We start from the raw sequence: 22,565 nt of genomic DNA, 5'->3' as shown, positions 1-22,565 counted from the left end.
AAGCACAGAGCAGCCGCCGTCCAGGAGAGCAGAGAAGTGCCTACGAGAGCCCAGGTGAGTGGGGCTCACAGTGCTTAGTCAGAGGGGCCCAGTGTGAACAGCGGGCGGCTCCAACGGGGAGATGGTGGCCGAGAGGGCCCCGCGGGGGTCCCGATGTCCGTGGCCATATCGGGGCGATTTGTCGGCGCCCGGGCGGCCCCGCTTGCGAGAGGGCCGCCCCAACGACCGGGGGCATATTTGTTTAAGGAGCCTAGTTGACTCCCCCACCACCATTAGTTTTCAGGGCCAGAGGGGCCCGTGGTTGCCCCAGTTATGAGCACATTCCTTGTAAGAGCCATATGGCTCCAGCGTTTGGCCATGTTTAGTTCTAGAGCCTAGATGGCTCCAACGATGGGCACAATCATTTAGAGGGCCCAGAGGGGCCCAGGCTTTTCCCTGTGCGGAGGCACCAGGAGTCTAGGGGCACAGTGGTGCCCACGTCTGTGGTGGATCTCAACTTCCCTGCGAGAGTACAGGCAGCTCCAACAGTGGCGCAGTTATGATTTAGGAGTCCCTGAGAGGGATAGAAGCGGCACAGTGGAGCCAGGCCTCATTGTAGTGTTTACAGCTGCCCAGCAAGTAGTGGGCAGCTGCACTGTTTAGGCGCAATCTTTGAACGAGAGTCCCTGAGCGGTACAGAAGTGGCACAGAGGTGCCAGGCCTTCCACAGCTGCGCAGCACTTAGCGCCAGCTGCAGCGTTTAGGCCCCATGTGATGTTCTCAGCTGCCCAGCAAGAAGTGGGCAGCTGCAACGTTTAGGTTGGCGGAGATGGTGCACCCCTGACTGGCGCTGCCTTAGCAGTGCGCCCCGACATTCTGGACACAGGGCATTTGAGCCCCTTCTTGGATGGCCAGTTGGCCAGGGGGGCTGGTATATGGATAGGGCACAAGGCCCTAATGTTATTTATGTGCTGAAGTGATTGTGGTGCTAGGAAATGTAATGCATTTAATATGTTTTACGCACCCTGTTCTGATACCTCTAAACTGTGGTTTATGATTGTGAGGTTATTTTGCATTTCATGTGGTTATGCTAGTGAGATTGTACTTCGCTGTGATTTACGCCTCTAATGTCAGTTACACTTAGGAGGTAGGGCCTAATGTGTTTAGACTAGTGAGAGATGACATAATGTGTTTATGCTGGCGAGGTTGGCGCAGGATGTAATTCGCTCATGATGTGACTGTGCATAATGTAAAGTTATGTTACAGGTTGAGGTGGAATACAGTGATTACAAGTGGCTACTGGATGTAGGTTTATGATCTATTTTTACTTGTACCAATTTCTGCTAAGTGTTGATCCTGACAGTGGCCCACGTGGCCCTGTCCTGTGTAAATAATCCCTTGTGAATATTGCCCATGCCAGTTGGCACAATGTATATTGTGTGATTGCTATCTGATATGTTTTGAGAATACAAAAGTTATTTTTATATAACCTTGTGTGGAGCTCCTTTTGTAGCGTGCCTGGGATGTTGTTGGGGTGTGCGTTAGCAAATGCTTTACACATTGCCTCCGGGATAAGCCTGTCTGCTCGTGCCAAGCTACCAAGGGGGTGAGCAGGGATTATCTTTGGCGTGTAACTCCCTTGCCCTGACTAGAGTGGTGGTTTCTGCCTGGCTTTGGCGCAAACCTTAGCCAACCAGAAATCCCAGTTCTAACATGGGCGAATGTACCCCTAATATTAAAGTAAAGCGTGGCATCCGCCAAGGCTGCGTCCTAGCACCATTGCTTTTTACTTTATTTACTAACGAAGTAGACGCAGCCCTTAAATTGGTCCAGGCGGAAGCCCCCCCGAGTTGAGGGCCAGGATGTACCATTTCAGCTTTATGCAGATGACGCTGTACTCTTATCTAGAACTCCGGTAGGCCTACAGCAGCTGATTGATAGGTTTGCTGTTTTTATAAAGGAGAGGAAACTGCTGATCAATAAGGCCAAAACATATACCATGGTCTCTGGTTTGAAACCAAGGAATTTGAAATCCTTTTTTATTGACGGGCAAAAAGTGCAAACCGTAGATAGCTTCTGTTACTTGGGGATACCTTTAACTGATGATGGCAAATGGGCACGGGAAATGTCTAACGTCCGGGCTAAGCTGTCTAAAAGTGTGCATGGGGTCTTCAGGTTCGCCTCTAAACTAGGGGATCGCCGAATTAAAGACATGACACATATTTACAAAGCTAGATGTACCTCTATTGCCTTATATGGTGTAGGTGTATGGGGTTATCATCCCAGCGAAGAACTGCAAATAGAGGAAAATTATTTTCTGAAAAAGCTTCTATGTCTGCCTGCTTCAGCGTCCTCTGAACTAATCCATTGTGAAGTGGGGCTCAACTACCTGACAGACTTGACTGCACTCAGACCGCTATTACTTTGGAAGTCAATATGGTCAAAAGAGGAGACAACATTGAATAAATCCATCATCAAGGACTGCTTGCAACTGGACAACTGTCTTAAGATCCCCTGGCTCAAATATATAGCCAATGTGTATAAAGACCTATTTAAACTTACGATCCTGGAAAATCCAAATGAAGTTACAGGGCTGTCTAACCAAGAGATAAAGAATACTTTTTTTGTCCCATAAGAGGGAATGCAGACTGAGATCTGTAGGGAAGCAAACAACATACCAGTTTTACCATTTGTACATAGATTTGATTTTAATGGTTTTCAACCCTATCTATCCCTGGTTACGAGACCTTCACACCGCTATGTTTTAACAAGAATGAGACTAGGTCTTGCCCCTCATTTAGTAACATTTCCTAGTATGAAACAGCGACCAGTCTCTCCTTGTCCATTTGATGGGCAGACTAAACAAAGCACCTTGCACTTTCTCCTTTTATGTGATTTGAATCTGAACTTCCGAATTGCTTTTTTAAAACCTCTTTCAAAAAAATATAACATCATAACCACTAATGCTGCTATGAGTCTGCTGTTTACACTAAGAGAGCCTGAGATTTGTTTTTTGCTGCAACATTTATTTTAAAGTCAATTCATGCAAGTAAAAGTATGGTGTTTTAACGTTTTATGAACTGTGATTAAACTTTTTCGTCTTTTATGAAGTTGTAACTAGATTTATATTATTGTGTATGTATTTATTTGCTTTTATGGTTGCTACTCTTTAACCGAATAAAGCTTATTGAATCGAAACGACTTTTGGTTTCAGTGCGGATAGCAGGTCCCCAAATATTGATGGTAGCGTGAGTAATTTATCAACTATTGGAGTGCAAGTGCATTCTTGTTGCGACATTTGGGCTTTGAAAGTCTCTTCTTGCCCTCGCTTTATTAAGTCGTTAAGATCTGCTAACTTCCTGTCAATCCCTGAGGTGAAGTCAGCCAGGGTTTGAAGAACTGTAAGCTGAAGGTCCAGTTTATGTGAGTGATATTGAAGCGCCGTTGCTGAGTATTGCATAGTACTTAGTATTGTTGCACAGATTGGGTCTTTGTTAGTTTGTCCCGCATCGCTTCTCTCAGACCATGCAGTGTTTGGTGGGGGGAGGGGAGAGGGGGGGCTGTGGGATTATGGTTGTACGAGGCGACAAGTTCCTCCCATTCTTGGGAGACTAAAAAAAGACATGTCCCCATTTGATATATGGGAATCTTCATAGAGAGACAGTAGGCAATGCTCCGGCGGTGAGCTTTCAGAGAACACAAATGGGGCCGTCGGGCCACCAAGTTTCTTTTTGTGTGATTGCCAGCTGTAGAGGGGAGCTATTTTCCGATTGTAATTTTTGGACCTTTACTTTTTAATGTTCTGCCCACAGTGCTGCTTCCGACAGGAGGGCATGGTGGAATTTTGGGTCTAGCCCAGTGTCTGGTCTCACTAGTTGTGGCGATTGTAAAATGTCTGAAACTAGATGACTCTCCTCCTCCAGGGAGGGATCTTGGTGGAGCTTGGGGTCTAGACCAGTGTTTGACCCCCTTTGTTGGAGCCATTTTGAGATGTCTGTCACAGGGAGGCTCTCTGTTGAAGCCTTGGGAAATTGCAAAGTCAGTGAAGACGTTTGAGCAGTTTGTAGACGGACCAATAGGCAATCTTGCATCTCCTTTACTTGATTGCTGCTGTCGGGCCTTTTGTGGGCGGCGTCTTTACCTGACCCGTTGATATCTTTAACCTTTGGTATTACTTCAAGGTTCTGTTGAGTAGTAATCAATTCTGCGCTGGCATTAGCGCTGATATTGCAGCAGAGTTTTTCCTCCAAGAGGATTAGAGGGTCAGTCATTTTGTTGTGGGTCGCAAAGTTAGGTCGAATCTCCCTGGCTGCAGTGGGGTATGCAGAATATTGCTGTTCCGGGGTCTTTCAGGTAGGAAACGTTTGTGTATATTTTAGGCTGTAGGGTGCATGGATTTCTCCTTTTGGGTGTCTCCCCAATATTTATTAACACTTGGCTTTCGAAGTCCAGCTTCGAGAGGTCTTCATTTCCTGTTGCTGTTACTGTTAATGTTTTATCCTCCAGGCTATGTGTTTCACTGTAACTTGTGCCTTTGGGGGGAGAACAAGCGATCTAATTGGCCGTCGCTTTGTTGCTCATCTTGTCGAGTTGCTCTCTTTTTGTTGGGTGAGTATCCAGGTTCTGGCCATGGGGGCCATTGCCCCTGCTCTCGCTCTCATTTTTCCTTTTTGTTGTTTTTGGATGGAGCCTTGATCTTACTGGGGTTTTTCTCACTCTGCCCGACCTCATAGTCCTTCCTGTGATCCTTCCTACTTTTGAGTTTGCCTGTATTGCCTTGGAATTAGTTTAGTTTTATTTAATTTTTGCCAGCTTTTATTTAATTTTTAATTTTATGTCAGCTGCCGTGCAGTGCTATTTGTTGGACTTATTGTGCTCTTGTACTCTTGACCTTACTGTGGGAGTGTTATCCTGAGAGGTGTAGAAGGTGAGGAAAAGACGAGCTTTTGGCAAAATAGTAGACTCCAGGAAAACTGGCAACAACTGCCCACGTTGAGAAAAGCAGTTGCTAGTAAGTGCTAGCAAAAGCTAATACAAGCTGGCAGATACTGTTGAAGTCAAGCTGTAGAGCTGTAAAGCTGTAAAAAAAAAAGTAAAATTAAAAATTGAAAGGTGCAAGCAGCAGGTCACAAGTTGGAGAGCTTTTGAGCGGTGGCTCTATGAGCGGGGCTGACCGATGAGCTGCAAGCTGCACTCAGACCTAGCCAGGCCGCCTCCGCGGGGTCACCGAGCTCACGCTTGGCAGCCTTCCTAGTGAAGGACTGCGCTCGATTTACACACTCAAGCACGCTCACCTGTACCTAGGGACGGGCTAAATGGCCGAGAATCGTGGTGCTCTGTTCCGCCTGCCGTCTGTCTTGCAGAGTGGCCGCGCAGCCAGTGTGGTCATGCAGCCAAAGCCACAGCACTCTCCTCCTCCTGGGCGCCCGCCTGGCGAATCTCAGGGTAAACGGGCCGACCCAGGCACTGGAGAGGGCAGGCCGAGGCTTGGGGGCACTCAGTTGCGCTCGGTTGCACTTGCCCGCTGGATGCTGAAGAGGTGAATTCGGCACTAGACTTGGCGGCCTCGATCGGATGGAGTTGGGTTTGATTGAAGCTCCGGCGAGATGAACTGTGCTGAAGTCGGTGGCGGCTAAAGTCAGTGACTGGGGAGCCAGGAGAAATGGCGGGAAACCATGAGCTCGTTGTCCTCCCTCTCACTCCTGCAGCTAATGGTCAAAGCGAAAACGTGGAACTGGACAAATTCTAGTGTTTAGCTAATGTGTGATGTGAGCTCTGCTGTCTGTGCCTGGGAAGAGCTGCTGTCAAGTTCAAGAAGGAAATGTCTTCTACAAGATATTTTCTAACCTACTCTCCCCTAGGCAAAAATTAAGTGAGACTTCATGCCCAGACTTAACTTATCAGCCTGCAGGTCCTGAATTTAGGAATCTAGAACAGCTGCAGATAAGACTTCATGTGCACCTTTTTGAATAATTGTGCAAAAATGAGAAATGTGAATTGCCACATAGAAAGCTCTGTTCAAGCAAAACAAATGATATACAGCTTGAGTGGCTGCGAAACTATTTCACTCTAGTGTGTGCAAACACCTTTGTATCCTAGCTGAAAACCTATAAATAGACTTCTAATTGACAACACTTGAAATAGATATGGGAGTTCAGGACAAGTCATTAACTCAGTATGGGAAAAAGAAAGGAACACTATCATAAATAAATAAATTAAAAAAAGACCACACATACCTGTCAGTCACAGACATGAAGCTGGCCAGTAGGGTATTGAAAAACAACACAAGCTGTTTTTGAAGATGGTGTCTTACAGCAATATGTGCATCATCAGACTCATTTTTACCCTGGGATTCGCTCTGCTCCAGCAGATCTAGAAGTGGATTTGGGTTCTGAAAATAAATAAAAACAAGGAAATTTTTCAATCATGTCAGAGCACATAAGGAAGTTTGCATTCTCACCTCTCCGTACCCTACACTGGCTCCCAGTTGCCCATAGGATTCTATTTAAAATCCTTGTCCTCGCCTACCGAGCTGTCAATCAAACGGGCCCAACTTACCTGAGGAAAAGATTCTCCCTATATGTCCCAAACCGCCCCCTCAGATCAGCTAATCTGCACCAAATGACTGTCCCAAAATTCAAATACAGCAGGCTCGGTGGCCAATCTATCTCTGTTAGAGCAGCCAGAACATGGAACACCCTTCCGCTCCAGATAAGAACAGCCCCATCTATCACTCTGTTCAAAAAGGGATTGAAGACCCACCTTTTTAACATCACTGTATAGGGTCTCCCCTGCTCTGTTTGCCTCGCACCTCTTCCGCGCCAGGATACTATTTTTTTAGTAACAGAGCGCGTTACAAAAGCCTCTATAACATAACATTCTGAAAACTGATGAAACACAAAACGACTTAATCAGACGTGGAATTTACACAAAGAATGTGGCATATGAATGAGAAACAATCTGCCCGTCTACTACTCATAATTCAACAAAAGTGAAATCAGGCTTGTGGGACCTGGACTTCCCTGCAGGGTCACCCTCAAACATTTTGCCTTACCCTCTACTTTTTGCTGAATTCGTTTTTGCTAGCTTTAGGACTGTGCACTTTACCACTGCTTACCAGTGCTAAAGCACTTGAGCCCCCTCCCTAAAACGTGGTAGAATTGGCTTATATCCAATTCGCATATTCAATTTACTTCTAAGACCCTAGTAAAGTGGTACTACATGCTCCCAGGGCCTGTACATTGAAATCTACTAGTGAGCCTGCAGCACTGATTGTGCCACCCACATAAGTAGCACTTGTCTCAGCCCTGCAATTGCAACGTATGTGTGTGCAGTTTTAAACTGCTATTTCAACATGGAAAATAAACCTTTTGCCAGGCCCAAACCTTCCTTTTTAATACTTATAAATCACCCCTACGGTAGTTCCTAAACAGCCCACAAGGCAGTTAGCAATGTATTTAAAACGTAGGACATGGAACTTTAAGTTTTAAATGTCCTGGTAGTGAAAAACTCATAAATTAGTTTCTTCACTACTGCAAGGCCTTACCTGTCCCATAAATTAACATGGGAGTTACCTTATTACATTTAATAAGCTGTAATTTCCAAATGGGAACATGTAATCAGTTCATGTTTGGTGTCTTAGTAATCGTAATGAGAAATCCTCTTTTATAGTAAAGTCAGATTTAAAATTACAATTTTCAAATTGCCACTTTTAGAAAATTGGCATTTTCGTGCCTTAGCCATTTATTGCCTGTAGTCTGTCCCTGGGTCACATGAGTGGGTGTAACCGACAGTTTGGCTTTGTGTAGTCCTCCAAGACAGCCACATACAATAGAGAGCTTAGGTGTGCCTAGATGGGTCATCATTGGCAGAATGGGAGGGCAGAGCTGGGCTCAGCCCTATTTACACTTGGATAGGCTGTGTCCTGTTTCCACACAAAGGACTGCATACCCACCGTAGTTGGTCTGGAGCCAGGACAGGCACCCTCTCTTTGGGACACTTCTGGTCCTGTGGACTCTGCCAGGAAGCAGGACGGCTGTACTGCTGGAAGGGCTTCTATTCTGCTGGACTGATGCTCTGCTTGACCCTTGCCTTTCTGCCCTGCTATCCTCTTGCCTAGGAGTGGTGAGCAGGACCTGCAACTTCATTTTGAACCCTGGGCTACCAGAATGGCCCAAAAGGCTAGTATGCTGGCCTCCTGATCTGAGCTTCAGGGACATAAAAGGTTCTTCAACATCCTAAACAAGCCTCTGGGCCCAGCTGAAGTGAGTTCCTGATCCTCAAGTGGAGCCCCTCAGGTCTTGGACTCTTGGTGTGGCTGAGAACTGTAGTCAAGTTTTTGGGCTCTTCATGACCGGGAAGAGACCCACACACACAAAGACCTTGCCATCCACGCTACGATTCAGCACAAAGCTCTGGTCAGCCACCTCTTGGTACTACAGCATCCACCGCACGCGGGGACCACCAACGCGAAGCTCCAGCAGCGACCGTCCGTGACCCCTCGCCTGCTCTTAACGTTACTCCAGCAGACTCCCACAATGCTCTCCCTTCTCATTAAGGCCCCCTTCCACGCAAACAGGACTCTTGGTGCTGACTTGAGAAGCTAAACTTCAGCAGGACTAATCTGGTTGCTCTAGCGGACCCTGGCTCCATCGCAGTCGGCCTTAACTTGTGATTTTGACCTGGCCCAGTGCGACCAGATATCTATATAATCCAAATATTTTAAATAAGGGGTCAACCTGTATTTCTGCAACAAACTTGCCCCAACTTTAGGCGTATACCCTCTTAGTGGAGGGACGCCTGGTTTCCAAGATGACATTACAGACTTTATGCAGAAGGTCGAACACTGTCAATTGCCTTCGCTCAATTGCCATGCATGAAGGCAGTGCTTTAACAGGTTTCGGTGGAGAACCCTCTCCTGCTGCTGCGACAGAAGATCCTCCAGACGAGGCAGTCTGATCAGAGGACTGAGGGCCATGCTCAAAATCTTGGGACACCAAACTCTGAGTCCAGTCAGGAGCAACAAGGAGGACTTGGGACTGGTCATTTATGATCTTCTTGAGAATTCTGGGCAGAAGTGGTAGGTGAGAAAAGGCGTAAAGGAGGCCTGAGCTCCACTCGAGACGAAAAGTGGCTCTGAGCGAGAGCCTCCTTGGAAATTCCAGCATGCAGAACTGCTGATGTGCGTTCTCAACGGTGGCAACAAGATCTAACCAAGGCTCTTTCTACTGCTGGAAATGATCTTGCACCACCTCCGGATGGCCATTCGTGATCCGCTGGGCATCTTCGGCTGAGTTCGTCCACCCTGGCGTTTAGAGAGCCCGCCAGGCGTTGAACCACCAAGGATATCCCCTGATGTTCCAGCCATGTCCAGAGGTGCAGGGCCTCTTGACAAAAGGGTCCATGGCCCCATCCCACCCTGCTTGTTGCAGTACCACATGGCGGTGGTGTTGTCCGTGAACACTTGCACTAGCCTTTCCTTGATGGATGATAGAAAGGCTTTCAATGCAAGCAGGATCTCTCGGAGCTCCAACAGATTGATGTGGAGTCCAGATTTTGCCAAAGGCCATAGGCTTCTGATCTCCACCTCTCCCAGATGTCATCTTATCCCAGGAGTGACGCAGTTGTAACTTCTGGCAGATCTGGTTGGGCAAGGGAGAGGTGTCTGCAGCTGAACCAAACACGGTTTGCTAACCACCCCTGCAGAGCTTTTGCAGTTCCCTCTGAGATCTGGACCTTGTTGGAGAAATTCCCTTGATTCTGCGCCCAATGGAACTTCAGGTCCCACTGCAGAGCCTGCATATGCCAGAGGGCATGTGTCACAAGTAGGAGGCCATGAGACCCAGTAGCCTTAGAGTCAGTTTCCCCGAAACCCAGGATAGAGGCTGAAAAATCTGTATCATAGCCTGAATATCCTGGACTCTCCGTTCGGGAGGACGAGCCCAAAATTGAAATATGAAATGTGTCCATAACAGCTCAGATGAAAGGGAGCTTCTGAGAGTGGGGCTGGTGTGACTTAAGCACATTGATAGTGAACACCAGTGAGTGCATGCGGTCTGCCATAGTCTGGAGGTGGGAAGACGACTGTTTGGGGCGAGCCCGCCTTCAACCGCCAGTCGTTGAGCTAGGGAAAGAGTGGCACCCCAGATCTCCGCAGAGGAGCTGCAACCAGGACGATGTAATAGTAAGTAAGTAATATTTTTATTTGTACATGATTAATTAAAATCTTTACAAAAATATAAAATACCAGTAGCGACATTAAAAAAACAATCTGTAGTTAGGATTAAAAAGAACACTGCATTGCTGTGATCGGATCAAAAATTTCCTCAGGTGCTAGTGAAGAACTTCAAACGGTATCAAGTCTTTTTCTTATTGAGTCAAAGAACTTCACGACCTGGCAGTAAAATTTTGTGTTGCTAGAGGTAAAGCATAGTATAACTGCCTGCCTACAGGTCCGTACAGCATGTGACTTAAAGGATGGAAGCAGGAGGTTGCGCCTCAAGTCCCTCAGTCTAGGGCATATACATATCACGTGGACAATATCCTCTATGCCGGACTTGCACAGACAACACTGTTGTAAAGCGGGTGGTCTCACCCAGGGGGGCAGGTGCTGCAGTATCGGGATTACACCAAGGCGTAGTTTTAAAAACTTTTCTTTAACTTGTATTTTCATCCCGATGTTAAGATATGCTTGTGGCTGTGTTTTGCCATATCCACCCAGGGTTGTCCATCCGTGCGCTCTGTTTGCTAAGTCTTTCTTATCTTCAATCGCAGAGATACTGCCTGCTGATTTTTTGGCCAGTTTTTTAAAGGACTGGAGGTCTGTAGACGTTTCCCAAGTGCCAGACAAACCTAGGACTTCAATTGATTCAAAAAGATCTATGCAACGACGTGCGGTGCCGTAGTAGCTCAACCCATATGTTGGCATTTAGGGAGTCGGCCTCTGCATTGCGGATTTTGCGCCAGCTTGCTACGTACGCACTCTGCCTTTCTAGAGTTTGTCTGATAATACTGAATTCCAAATGAATCTAGGCAGGGGTGACATATGTAGGAAGGTAGAAAATGGCCCTATAGGAGTAGGCTATGACTATGTCCAGCAGTTCGGCATCCTTCCCATGAAGTGATTCACTCCCATACGTGAGCGTTGGTTGTCGTTTCGCACACAAGTTTTCAAGGAATGGTTTTAGTGTGAGATCAGGGAGTTTTGCCTTTAGAGATTTTAGTGCCAGGTAAGTCATTGTGGCTTTCCCTCGGATGGAGTGGAGTTGAGGTCTAGAGTTGTTGTTTGAGTCCAAGAGGACAACCAGATATTTGTATGAGGCTACCCTGTCATGTTTTTCTCCATTCAGGTACCAGCAAGGATTCAGTTTTTTCCTATAATTGACCGTCATGGACTTTGACTTATTAAGATTTATTTGGAGGGGGTTCTTTGCTGAGAAGGCATAGGTTGCGTTCAGGAGGTGCTGGAGACCTACTTGAGAGCGGCTTATCAGCACAAGGTCGTAGGCATATAACAGATTTGAGAGGGTGATTTTCCCTAACTTGGGTGCGTGGTTGCGGCATTTTTCTAATTCTGCAGGCAGATCCGCTAGGAAGAGATTAAATAAAATGGGCGCTAGTAGGCAACCCTGTTTTAATCCCTTTGTCGTCCCGATCGGCTTTGAGACATGTGTGCCTGCCCCAAGCTTGATTTTAATCCAGATATTGGAGTGTAGCAGTATTAGGACGTCTAAGAGGCGCTTCGGAATGCCCAAATTGTAGAGTTTCTGCCAAAGTTTGTTACGATCCACGTGATCAAAGGCGGCAGTGTAATCAATAAATGTAAGGAATAAGGGTGACTTAGCTGCTTTTGCTGCACTAATCAGGAGGGACAGAGCCATGATGTTGGTTATTGTCCCTTGGCCTTTGCAGAAACCCGTTTGATTAAGCGGGATGATAGCATTTTCGGAGGCCCATGATGATAATTCCTCCAGGATAAGTCCTGCAAAGTATTTTGCTTCAACATCAAACAAAGCAATAAGACAGTAACTATTTGGATGGCTCTTGTTCCCGTGTTTGTAAATAGGACTTATGACGGACCCATGCCATGAGTCAGGAAGCGTCAAAGTGAAGTTTATGTTGGTGAATATTGGGGCCAGAGATGCACTCCAAAAACCCGCATCTGATTTGTACAGCATAGATGGTATTCCGTTTGGCCCTGGCGCTCCATTGGGTCTCCCTTTTTTTATTTGCCGACTGATGTCTGCTGGGATTATTTTCATTCGCTCTTGCTCATGGTCCTTTGCTGGTCTTTCTTCCTCTCTTGGGTGGTCAGGTTTCGTTAGCCTTATTCCTTCACACTCCCATGTTTCTTGTATGCTCGCGACCATGTGATAATTGAGTTGTTCCTCGTTTCCAGGCCTTAAAGGTGTTATGCCAGGAGACATTGTTGCCATGGCACCTGTAGTGTCATCCTCATTGAAGTGTGATAATGGGTATTTTGTCCATACTTCCTCTGATATATGAGAGTTTTGCCCTAAATGGTCAGGGTTCTGCAACCTTTTTACCATTTGCCAAAACCTGGAGCTATTTTTCTGCTTCCCCTCGTGGACTAGTTTTACCCAAAAATCGTCATTTCTTTGCTTTTGACTTTCCCATTTCATCCATTTGAGCTGTTTTTTTAGCTTCCCGCAGAACTGTTTGCAAGCTGCAGTTTGCCTGGTCCTTTCTCATTAGTCTCAAGGTTTGATTTATTATTCATTTTTGTGCTTTCATGTCCGTGGTTAGATGTTTCCAGACCGAAGACCCCTTTGTTTGGCCCGGATTTTTGGACACCATACTTCTCATTTTCCCCATCATGGCATCGATGAAGTTTTGCCAGACGTCCGACAGCTTGGTTGAGGACCCAGAAATTTGGGAAAAAAGGGTTTTCGCTGTGAGGTTGATGGAGTCAATGTTGCCGGAGTAACACCGTAGCCGATTTAAGTTTGAACTAACGTCTGTGGCTGGGCCAGTAAAGGGCGCAATTTCCAGTTTCGAGCTAGGTCTTTTTTCAGCCACTAAAGGCAAGTGGTCACTGAGGTCGCTAGGTCCTATTTTGAAGGAAGAAACCCAACAAAACATGTTCAGAGAAACGAAGATGTAGTCGAGGTGCGAGGTATGCAAGTTAGAGTGGAAGGTGGCTACTGGGGGGTCGTCTTCGGCGTAACGACCGTTTAAGGCCCTTAGATTGAGTTGTTCCAAATGGAGAAGGAATTTTTTCGAAAGCTTCGTTCGGGTGATATTATTTATGGCGCCTTGAGGCGGCAAGCCCCATGCTGTGTTTAGTTCTTGAATGAGGTCGCTGTCTTGATCTTTGCTGATGAGAAGCTTTTTGAAGTCACCAGCCACGATGAATAGATCAGACACTCTGGCTTCCCTTATTTTTTCTAAAACTTTCACCAGCTCTTCTACCGTCTTATGTTTCTGCTTGGGATGGACATAGGTGTTGATTATGATTGCTTCTTTGGGCTGCATTTTTAGCCCAAGTGAGAGCTTTACCACCTGGATGGCACTTGGTGGAGAAATGCGAAAGTCCATTGCCTCGATTTTGCCTATTGTTGATATAGAGGCGAGGACCGTCAACCCTCCCGATCTGCGTCGGTATGGAGCTGGACGTGAACCCCTGAAGGTCGAATGCTTTGTCTTCCCAGGTTTCTTGTAATAATAGGAGGTCAAATGTGAGTAGATATTGTAAAAATTGAGGATCAGTCTTTTTGCTTTCTAGGCCGTTGATATTCCAGGAACAGATTCTTATATCCCTGCCCCTTGCTGAGTGATTGGAGAGAACTTGCCCTATTTGTCAGTTGTCTGCAGTCGTGATGCGGATTGTGCGCTGAATTGACTTCCAATTGTGGTCGGATTTAAACAAGAGTTGACTTCCATGGTTTTTGTTTTGTGCAAGCCGAGGACTTTTTGTGGTTCCGGTGAGAGACCCAGGTGAGCTGCTCCTGGCTCCCTTTAGTATCAAACTGATGTTTTTTTGAGATTGTGACCAAGTAGGGGGTAGAAGAGGAGTCGGGTAACAGGGTTGCTTTTCGAGCTTCAGGACAATCCCCCATTGTTGGAACATTGCTTCTTCTTTCATTATTTTATGCGCTGTCTCCGAAGAGTTCCAAGTTGTTTTTGTTATGTCTGGGCATTGAGGGGAGGTGTTAGACTGAAACCCTACTTGCAGGAGGTCAGTGGAACTGATTTTTGCAAGGTTTGTTAGTAAGTGCATTAGTTTTAAAATGTTGCTCCTGTTCAATATATCTTCCTTGCCTCTAGATCTATATTCAGGAATGAAAAAGATTGAAGTTGGGATGCTCGGGTGCTTCGTTGTTGCTGAGACTATTGCTGGACTCTTGTTCTCCTGTTGCATCTGTTCAGTCTAAGAACTTGAGGATGTTATATCTGAGGCAGGGGAGAGCCCACTTTGGTCGTTGCCTAACCTCGTTAACCCCAATGTGCTGTTTAGTTTCTATGTGGGCTGTTGGGGTATCTCCATGACGTTGGCCATGGGGGTGTCATCGTATCCTGTTATTGAGGCCTCATCAGCTGGTTTGGGTTTTGTGGAGGCAGTGTTTTGGCCTAGTTGTATTGGTTTGAATTGTAAAAGTTTCTGTTTGTATTTTATAGGTGACAATTTCTTTGTACATTTGAGACCTGGTTTTGCACTCTGTGATAGAGACACTAAAGGGGTACTACGTGGGACCTCGTGCAGTGGAGATGGCTGGAGATTGGTTGTCAGGCTCTGGGTAACAGTGGCTGACGAGGGAGAGGAGCTCGAATGATCTTCAACCTTATGCATGGCGCATGTTAGTGCCCGATACCTGCCTTTCCTTTTATTCTTTCTCCGGGACCTAGCATTTGAGTGTGAAGGGGGATCAGCTATGATCCGAGTGGTAGGCGTTGACTCTGTTTCCTGTAATCCAGGAGATAGTGATTGAACTGAGGGTAAGATGGTGGCAGGGGGCTTGGTCACTGGCCATGTTGTCATCACAGAGGGTGCTGGAATTGGGTCAGGGGTTTGTGGCTTTAGGGTTTGAAGGGCTGTTGATTTTAGGTCACTTATCAAGACCCCTAGCATCAATGGAAGAGATGAGAGCTTGTCTAGGAGAGGGTCGCAGGGTGACAGTTTTGACGGAGATGGTTGAGCTGCAAAGACGGCGTCTTGGCCTCGCCTTATGAGGCCGTTCAATTCCGAGATTTTCCGATCAATCCCAGAGATGGAATCAGCCATTGATTGCTGGACGGAAAGTTGTAAGTCCATTTTTTGTGATTGGAAGTCCAGAGCGGTGGCCGAGTATTGCAGGGTATTTAGGATTGTTATCCATGGAGTGTTGAGGGCTGGTTTGTCTAAGCTGAAGTGCCTTTATTTTTTAGGTGAAGCGCTGGTAGTCAGTTTCCCTTCAGGAGGGTTGCGGTTGTATGTAGCGACTAATTCCTCCCACTCCTGGACTGCTATTGAGGACATGTCATCATTGATGGAATTTTTTATGGAATGGGAATTGTTAAACAGCAATAAAGTGTGGCGTTGAGATGCCGTTGGTAATGCCATTGGTGTTGCTGGCCTAGTATTTGGAGGTATTTGAACACTGATACAACTCAGGTTCGAGTGAAGTATTTTGGTCGGGGACAGGGGGGATCTTGGGAGGTGGGGGGATGGAGGCTCGCCTCCTTGTCCTTTGGCGTCCTTTTGAGAAACCATGCACTCATCTCGGGTAAACTTCGCTGCAATTGGTGAACTGCTGACAGGCTGGAGATTGGGCGCATCGTCTCTTGCCTCCTCTCTGTGTATCATGGCCTAGAATACCATTGGCGCGTTTTTGCTTCCTAAGGACAGTAGACTGAGATTTCTGCGTTGGATCTCTCTCTGCTTGACCAGATGTCTATCAGTTACCGCTTCAAGGAGAATGGCATTCAATGGAGGGCTCCAAACTCTTCGGGAATTTTTATTGTCCGAGTCCTTCCCAGGGGGTTGAGCGTGAGAGGATCATGATCAGCTAGAATGGAGTCGGCAGCAGTTTTTTGTAGATCAGGTGATGTTTGTGTGTAATTACCCGCTGCGGCCCCGTTCCTAGATGGAAAGAAGACGTTGGCCGGTTGGGGTGGGCCGTCGTGGCTCATCACTGTGTGGCTACAGGGAGATTCAGCTTGTAGGAGCGGAGGTTGAAGGTCACGAATGTTCCCAGACTTGGAGTAGATTGCTGTCCCCGGGTCTTTAAGAAAGAAGAATTTGGTATAAATCTTGGGCTGAAAAGAACATGACCCTTTCTTTGCTGGGAGGCCGTCGATGATTATAAGATTATTCGGCGTTGTTGGTGAGGTCTTTGGTAAGGACTTTGATGTTAACGATGATTCAATTTGTGCAGGCCTATTTGAGCCCTGATGGGCCGAAGTTGGCCGGAGTGAACCCAGGGGAGTATTTGCCTGATCATTTTTATTTGTCGTCGGAATTGGAAGTGAAGTTGAAATTTGATTTGAAGATGGTGTTTCCATAGCAGACATAAGTGGATCCTCCTGAGTCTGACTCTACCTGATCTCATTGCTCTGATTGGTTGACGCCTCTCTGTTTGGACCTTATCTGCTTGTGCTTAGGCTTATACACGACCCTAACAGGAGTTATAGTTGTAGTTGTAATTTGCGCCGATGGTGTGGCTGTGCCTTCTATTGAGACCTACTAGAAACCAATTGGTCAGATAGCTGGGATTTCCTGGGTTGTTCACAGATGTAGCCGGTGAATGCTAGTGATTGCTAGTTGCTGGCAGCTAGGTGCAACTGGCGGCTGGTGGTTGATGGCACGCACGAGGAGTGGCAGGTATTTTCTAGGCGGAGACTATCTTGTAATGGCAGGCTGTCGGACGGTCTAAGGCAGGCTGGCGCACTAAGAGGTCAAAGGGAAGTCGCTGCTGTTGCGAGCGGTGCACGTGGGGAGGACCACAGGTGAGCAAGACCTAGTCGAGCAGCCTTCCGGCCACCCCCCAGGCTCTTACTCAGCGGCCGCCTCTATCGGCAGCCTCGCTCGCGTATGCTGAAAAGCCTTGTGGAGCCCTGTGATGCCTTATGCCTTATACCACCACCGTAAGATGTCGTGAGAATTCATATGTGCTGCCGATCGCAAACGCCGCTGCTGCCCACCCCCGGGTCACCGACTCACCAGGTATCGGCTGCTGCTGCTGCGGCTTGCAGGGTTCCCTGGAGGTCTTGCTGCTTTTCCGCAGCTTTTCCTGACCTTGGAGTTCCTCCCTGGAGCTGAGGGCTAGCGGCGGTTTTGTTCTCACAGCGCGGGACTCAGCGCTCACACCTGCACGCGGCTCGGAGCCTGACTCCTCTGGTCTCCTCCAGCGGGCTGACGAGCTGCTAGGTGAGCTGCAAGACCTGACGTTGGACGTTGGAACTAGTTCTCCTCAGGGAGTACCAGCAACTCCCAAAGCTCCCAAAACCACCTGAGCTTAGCTTGGCTTGGCTTGGCGGGATGGAGGGGGCGGACTTGCCGAGCGTGCAAGGACTCGGCTCTACCGCAGCTCCATCTCCAGGCACCGGCAGTGCAACTGCACCAGCACCGCTCCACTCCGTGCTCTTGTGGTGCTCTTGTGCTGTACTGCCACAGGTTCCCCAGGCTCAGCCTGCCGGTGCTTCGCCCCACTCGCGCCCCTCTCTCCTCGCTTTTCCGCTAGCCGCGGCTGATTGCTCCTCATTGCTCCTCGTTGGTCAGGAGCACACAAAGCACTGAGAACAGCCTGTGCGCTTCCCCTGCACTGCACCGCCACCAGAATCGGAATCAGCACAAGGATGGCGACGGTAAACAGTAAGCGGCACCTCAGGGGGGGTTGGGGAGGAAGAGCGTAGCTCACAGCGATTCGCCGCAGTTCGCGGCTCGCTCCGTAGCTCCGTTACTCTGCTCTGCTCTGCCTGCCTGCTCGTGTCTCACGTGACCGAGAACCAATACTGTTGATGCTATACACGTTCTATACACGTTCCCAAGCTCAAGCTATTGGATAGGATAGGACGATGGTCTTTGTCCTTCTTTGGCAAAGGAAAGTAGTGGGAATAAAAAACACGGCTTACTTCTGGAGTCGTCACCCCCTCTATGGCTGTCTTGGCCAATAGAGCCGCAACTTTCTGGCAGAGTAAGGAGAGATGGTCCTACATCAGCTTGTCGCAAGTGGGTGGGATGGGTGGAGGGGTGCGCATGAAAGGGAGGGAGTAGCCCCTTCGGACTATCTGGAGAACTCACGAGCCGGATGTTATTGATCTCCAGCGGTGCAGGAGATGGCATATCCTGCCTCCCATTGGTTGCCAGCGTTGGCTCAAGGGCAAACTAAAGAGGCCTGGAGGCTGTAGCTGAGGGGCGGTGATGGACTTGCCCGACCTCTGGCTGCACACCCATTGTGTTTGTGGGTATTGCGTTCTCAGCCACGCAGAGGCTGGGGAGGTTTTTTTTTTTACATTGGTGTGATATTTGAAAGATTATTTTAATCCGCAAAAAATTGCCAATGAAATAAGTCTTGTGCCTGAAATTTTACTATTTGGTTCTGCTTCTTCATCACAGTTGTTAATATATGATAATCTTGTTCAGAAAGGAAAACATTTTAACCGAATTGCAGCCACCAGTGCTGCAGATTAAAAAACAGTGCACACTCCCTACCATCTAGTGCTTTAAGCTCACTAAATCTTGTAAGAGAGGTAATAACTTAATAAGAAATGCCACCTTTGAAGATAAAAATTGCAGCAACCATCAATGTGGTTGCTTAAAGGGGGTACCTTAAGTTTAATGAGAGCAAAATTAACATCCCCAGAGGGAACTGGGAGTAGTCTGAAAGATTACCTTTTTAAGGCCTTTCATGAATGCTTTGATGACTGGAATTTTAAAAGTTGAGTGGCGTATTTTGGTATGAGACAAATGTTGCTTCTAAGGGGGGTGGAAACCACACTCTAGCAACAACACAATCCTGGTCAGGGTGAACCACAAAAGTCACTATATTAACCTGTGCTTAACCCTGCGGTAGATAGGCGCAAAATCAGTCAGGCTTAACTTAGAGGCACTGTGCAAAGTATTTATGCAGCACGCAAACTGTAATAAAGTAAAAACACAAGAAAGTCCCACAACAATTTAGGAAAATATAGAGAAATCTAATACATCAAATGACACTAAAATGAATTCAATCCAATCAGTAGAAACAGAGTTTTTAATTTTTAAAGTTTTAAGTCTAAAATAGAGCCTAAAAGATAAAAAAACAAAAAACAACCGCAGATACCTGCTCTTGGGAGACTGGGGCAAAGCCAAAAGTTAAGTACGACCACGATGGAGTGCTGTTCAGTTACATAAGGATTGGTTTGGTCCAGTCTCTGCTTGCCTTTAAGTTTTTTTTTGGAGGGGTGGGGGAGAATCTGTGCAAAAAGTCAAGGAGAAAGTAGTATTCAGTGAGGCAAGGCAACAAGCAGTGACTTAGGAGGAGGAGTTGTCACCGGGGAGTGCTGGACGAGGTCTCGGTGAAGCAGTCAACAATAAGAGGAGTGGGAGAAGCTGGATTTCTAGGCCGAGGAGCGTGTTGTTGCCGATGGGGAGCCTGTTGCCTTTAAGCCGTGTGAAGTTTTCACCTTCAGACTACAGCATCTTTTTAGAAGTTGAAAACCTCTGGTGGGACAAAGTTTCAAGGTTGAATACTCTTGTTTAGAGGTCCGGCTGAGCAAGATTTTTGACTGAGGAGAAGATAGCAGAACCTACTGCGAAGTCAGATCGACCTTTGAAGCACCTTGGGCAGATCGGTTGGCAGGTAGGGCCACTCTTTGGTCAAAATTTTTCTAACTCCCAACTTTTAGGGTTAGGCATGAGAAGCCCTCTAACACCGCAGAGGCCATGTGCAGCATGTTTGCTTTGTAAATATAGGTACAGGTTTATAAGCTGGTTGTTACTTATGGTTGTTACTTATTGTTGTTGATGTTGGAGGACACCCTTAGCCTCAGTGTCCGTACCTTTTTTCCCCACCTATATCACACCCAGCTGTGGTCCAGGAAGGTGTTGACCATCTAAAGCTAGACCAATGAGGCGTTGCAAGACAAATGAGGCATTGCTGGATCTTTGACCTGAATCCAGACCGTCAATGCTCTGGAGCTGGTTATGTCCCTGTAGCTCACACAGGATGCCAACCAACTAGCCCTTGGAGCTACTCTGGTAGTCCTAGGTTCAAGGAGGCAGTCCTCTTTGCTTCAAGCAGCGAAGAGAGGCCTCAACCAGCAGGTCAGTTCTCTGAAGAACAAAATCATGCTTCAAGCAGCATGGCAGTCCTCTGGTAGCAGCAGGGCAGTCTTCTAAAAAACCAAGGCGGGCTTCAAGCACAGCGCAGTCCTTTACAGTACAGGGCAGCCCTTCTCAAGTCTCAAGTAGGTGGTTTAGGAGGTCCAATATGTATACCTGGTGCCAGCCTTTGAAGTGAAGTTGACATCCTAGCTACCCTCACACCTGGTTCTGGAAATGTCTCACCTTCCCCTGCCAAGGCTCCCAGACTTCTGGGGTGACAAAAGAATAGTGTCAAGATCATTTGTGAGTGTGTTGGAAGCAGCCCTTAGAAATATAATTGCCACAGGAAACAGCTCCACCCCACAATCCTGACAGGATGTCCCATCCTGCCAACAACTAGCCCTTTTTCATCTCACAGTCTGGGAGGAATACAGAAAGACAAACTTCCAAGCTATTCACAGTCGTGTGACCCAGGACACTGACAGCAGGCACCAAATGGTTAGGACAAGAAATTGCCAATTTTCAAAATTTTTATTTTTAGAAATGTGACTTAAAATTCAACTTTAACTTAAAGGGAACTTTAAATTACAATTCATTTAGACTAAATATGACATGTCTACCTGTTATCAATCAAAAGTTAGCACTTATTTAATGAGATAAGGTAAGCCAAATGTATCCCATGAGAGAGGTAGGCAGTGCAGTAGTGTAAAACAAATCTAGGAGTTTTTCACTACCATGGAATGTAAAACTTAAAAATATATGTCCTACTTTTTAAATATAATGCATCCTGCCCTAGGGTCTGTTCAGGGCCTATCTTACGGGAAACTTTTTTTTTTTTGTCCTCATTTTCCACCATGGTTTCATACTACTGGTAAGGGTTATGCAAGCTGCCTGATGCCAACACCCTTCAGCATAGGAGAACCTCTAAGAACCCATACATTGAACCCAGTTTTTAGCGTGCCGACATACATGGGGAGCCGATCCTGAGCCATACCCAGATCTTGGGATGCAGACCACAGCAGCTTAATCATTAGACCGGGGGAAAAAGAAGAAAAAAAAAAAAACGGAAATTAGTTCCATTCAAGCAAATGCCAAAAAGCCCTTTTATTCCTGTTCCCAGATCTGACCAAGTCAAGTTTGGATACTTGTAAGACAGAGGCTCTCCAATCTAAAAGTGTAGGTGGATGGTGGTCCTTCCATTTCTTGCAAATCTCTCTCCTGGCCAACAATATTGAGTAAAAGAGAAGATTGTTTGCAGGGCTCCGCACTTCCTCCCTTACTCCCAGGATTGCCAGGGAAGATCAATTGTAATTTGCAAACCCAGAGATGATGTAAGTACTTTACTGATAGAGTCCCAAAATGTACTGATAGAAGGGCATTCAAAAAACATATGGGTGTCTTTAGCATTTATTAAGCCACATCTAGCACAAGCCACAGTGGAATCTTGAGCGAACTTTGCCAGCCTATGTGGAGAGTAGTATGCTCTGTGAAAGGTGTATAGATGGTTTCTCCGCAACCATGCAGGTTTCACAATATCCCTCACTGCACCTTCCACTCTCTCAAAGACAAACTTAATTACCGGACTGCCACTCGGATCACCCTGCTTCTCCTGCTGCTGCTCCAGGCTTTTCTGCAAATCCACAGCGATCTTTGCTGCCTTCCCCAAGCCGTGGCCTGCAGTAGCGCAGCCTGCTCCGCAAGAGGCGTTCAGAAGGCTCCGGAGCCGCCGCCCCCTTCTTAGCTCCAGGGCGGCCCGGAACCAGCTCAGCGATCCTAGCCGAACCAACGGCTGGCCCGCCGCAACTCCAGCAGATGACACCCAGCTTCCCTCCACACGCCCGATGGAAGGGGGCGAGCACGCCTCTGCCAGCACATACGGAGTAAAGTCGGTAGAAGCACAGAAAAACGCTGAGACTCTGGAGCAACGGGTCGCAGGGACATCAAGATGTCCGCTATCAGCTAGAACGCCCAGACCTCGAGAGTAACGAACGCGAATACCGCAGTATGTCGGCACAAAAGGCACTTTTCAGGCAAGAATTAATAATTTCCTCACTATGATCTACCAATTCGACATAAAAATGCCCTTAAGTCACTGCAAGTTCATAGAAGGTAGGAGCGCTGAGCCGGAGCACCGCGGCAGCTCAGCTCACTGCCGCCATGTTCCCCATCTTACGGGAGACTTGTATGTTTTGGAAAAAAAGGTTTAGGCATGGCAAAAGTTTTTTTTTGCCACATTAAATTGACAGTTTAAAAAATGCACTAATGGCTGCATTGGCAGGCCTGAGGCATGTTTTAAAGGGCTACTGTAAGTCAGAGGGACAATGAGGGCTGCAGGCCCACTAGT

At 47.1% G+C, this 22,565-nt stretch overlaps 1 protein-coding gene across 1 annotated transcript in view; it reads right to left on the bottom strand.

Moving 5' to 3' along the window:
* Nucleotides 1–22,565, bottom strand: part of RTTN (rotatin) — a 1,129,552-nt gene that overhangs the window by 527,490 nt on the left and 579,497 nt on the right. Inside the window, exon 28 of the mRNA XM_086965450.1 lies at nucleotides 6,216–6,370. Coding sequence (XP_086821576.1) covers nucleotides 6,216–6,370 — 155 coding nt within the window. The remainder of the gene's footprint in view (nucleotides 1–6,215; nucleotides 6,371–22,565) is intronic.

This window comes from Lissotriton vulgaris, chromosome 4_1, assembly GCF_964263255.1.
Source record: "Lissotriton vulgaris chromosome 4_1, aLisVul1.2, whole genome shotgun sequence".
In the NCBI taxonomy this organism is placed as follows: domain Eukaryota; kingdom Metazoa; phylum Chordata; class Amphibia; order Caudata; family Salamandridae; genus Lissotriton; species Lissotriton vulgaris.
This window is presented reverse-complemented; position numbering and strand designations above follow the sequence as displayed.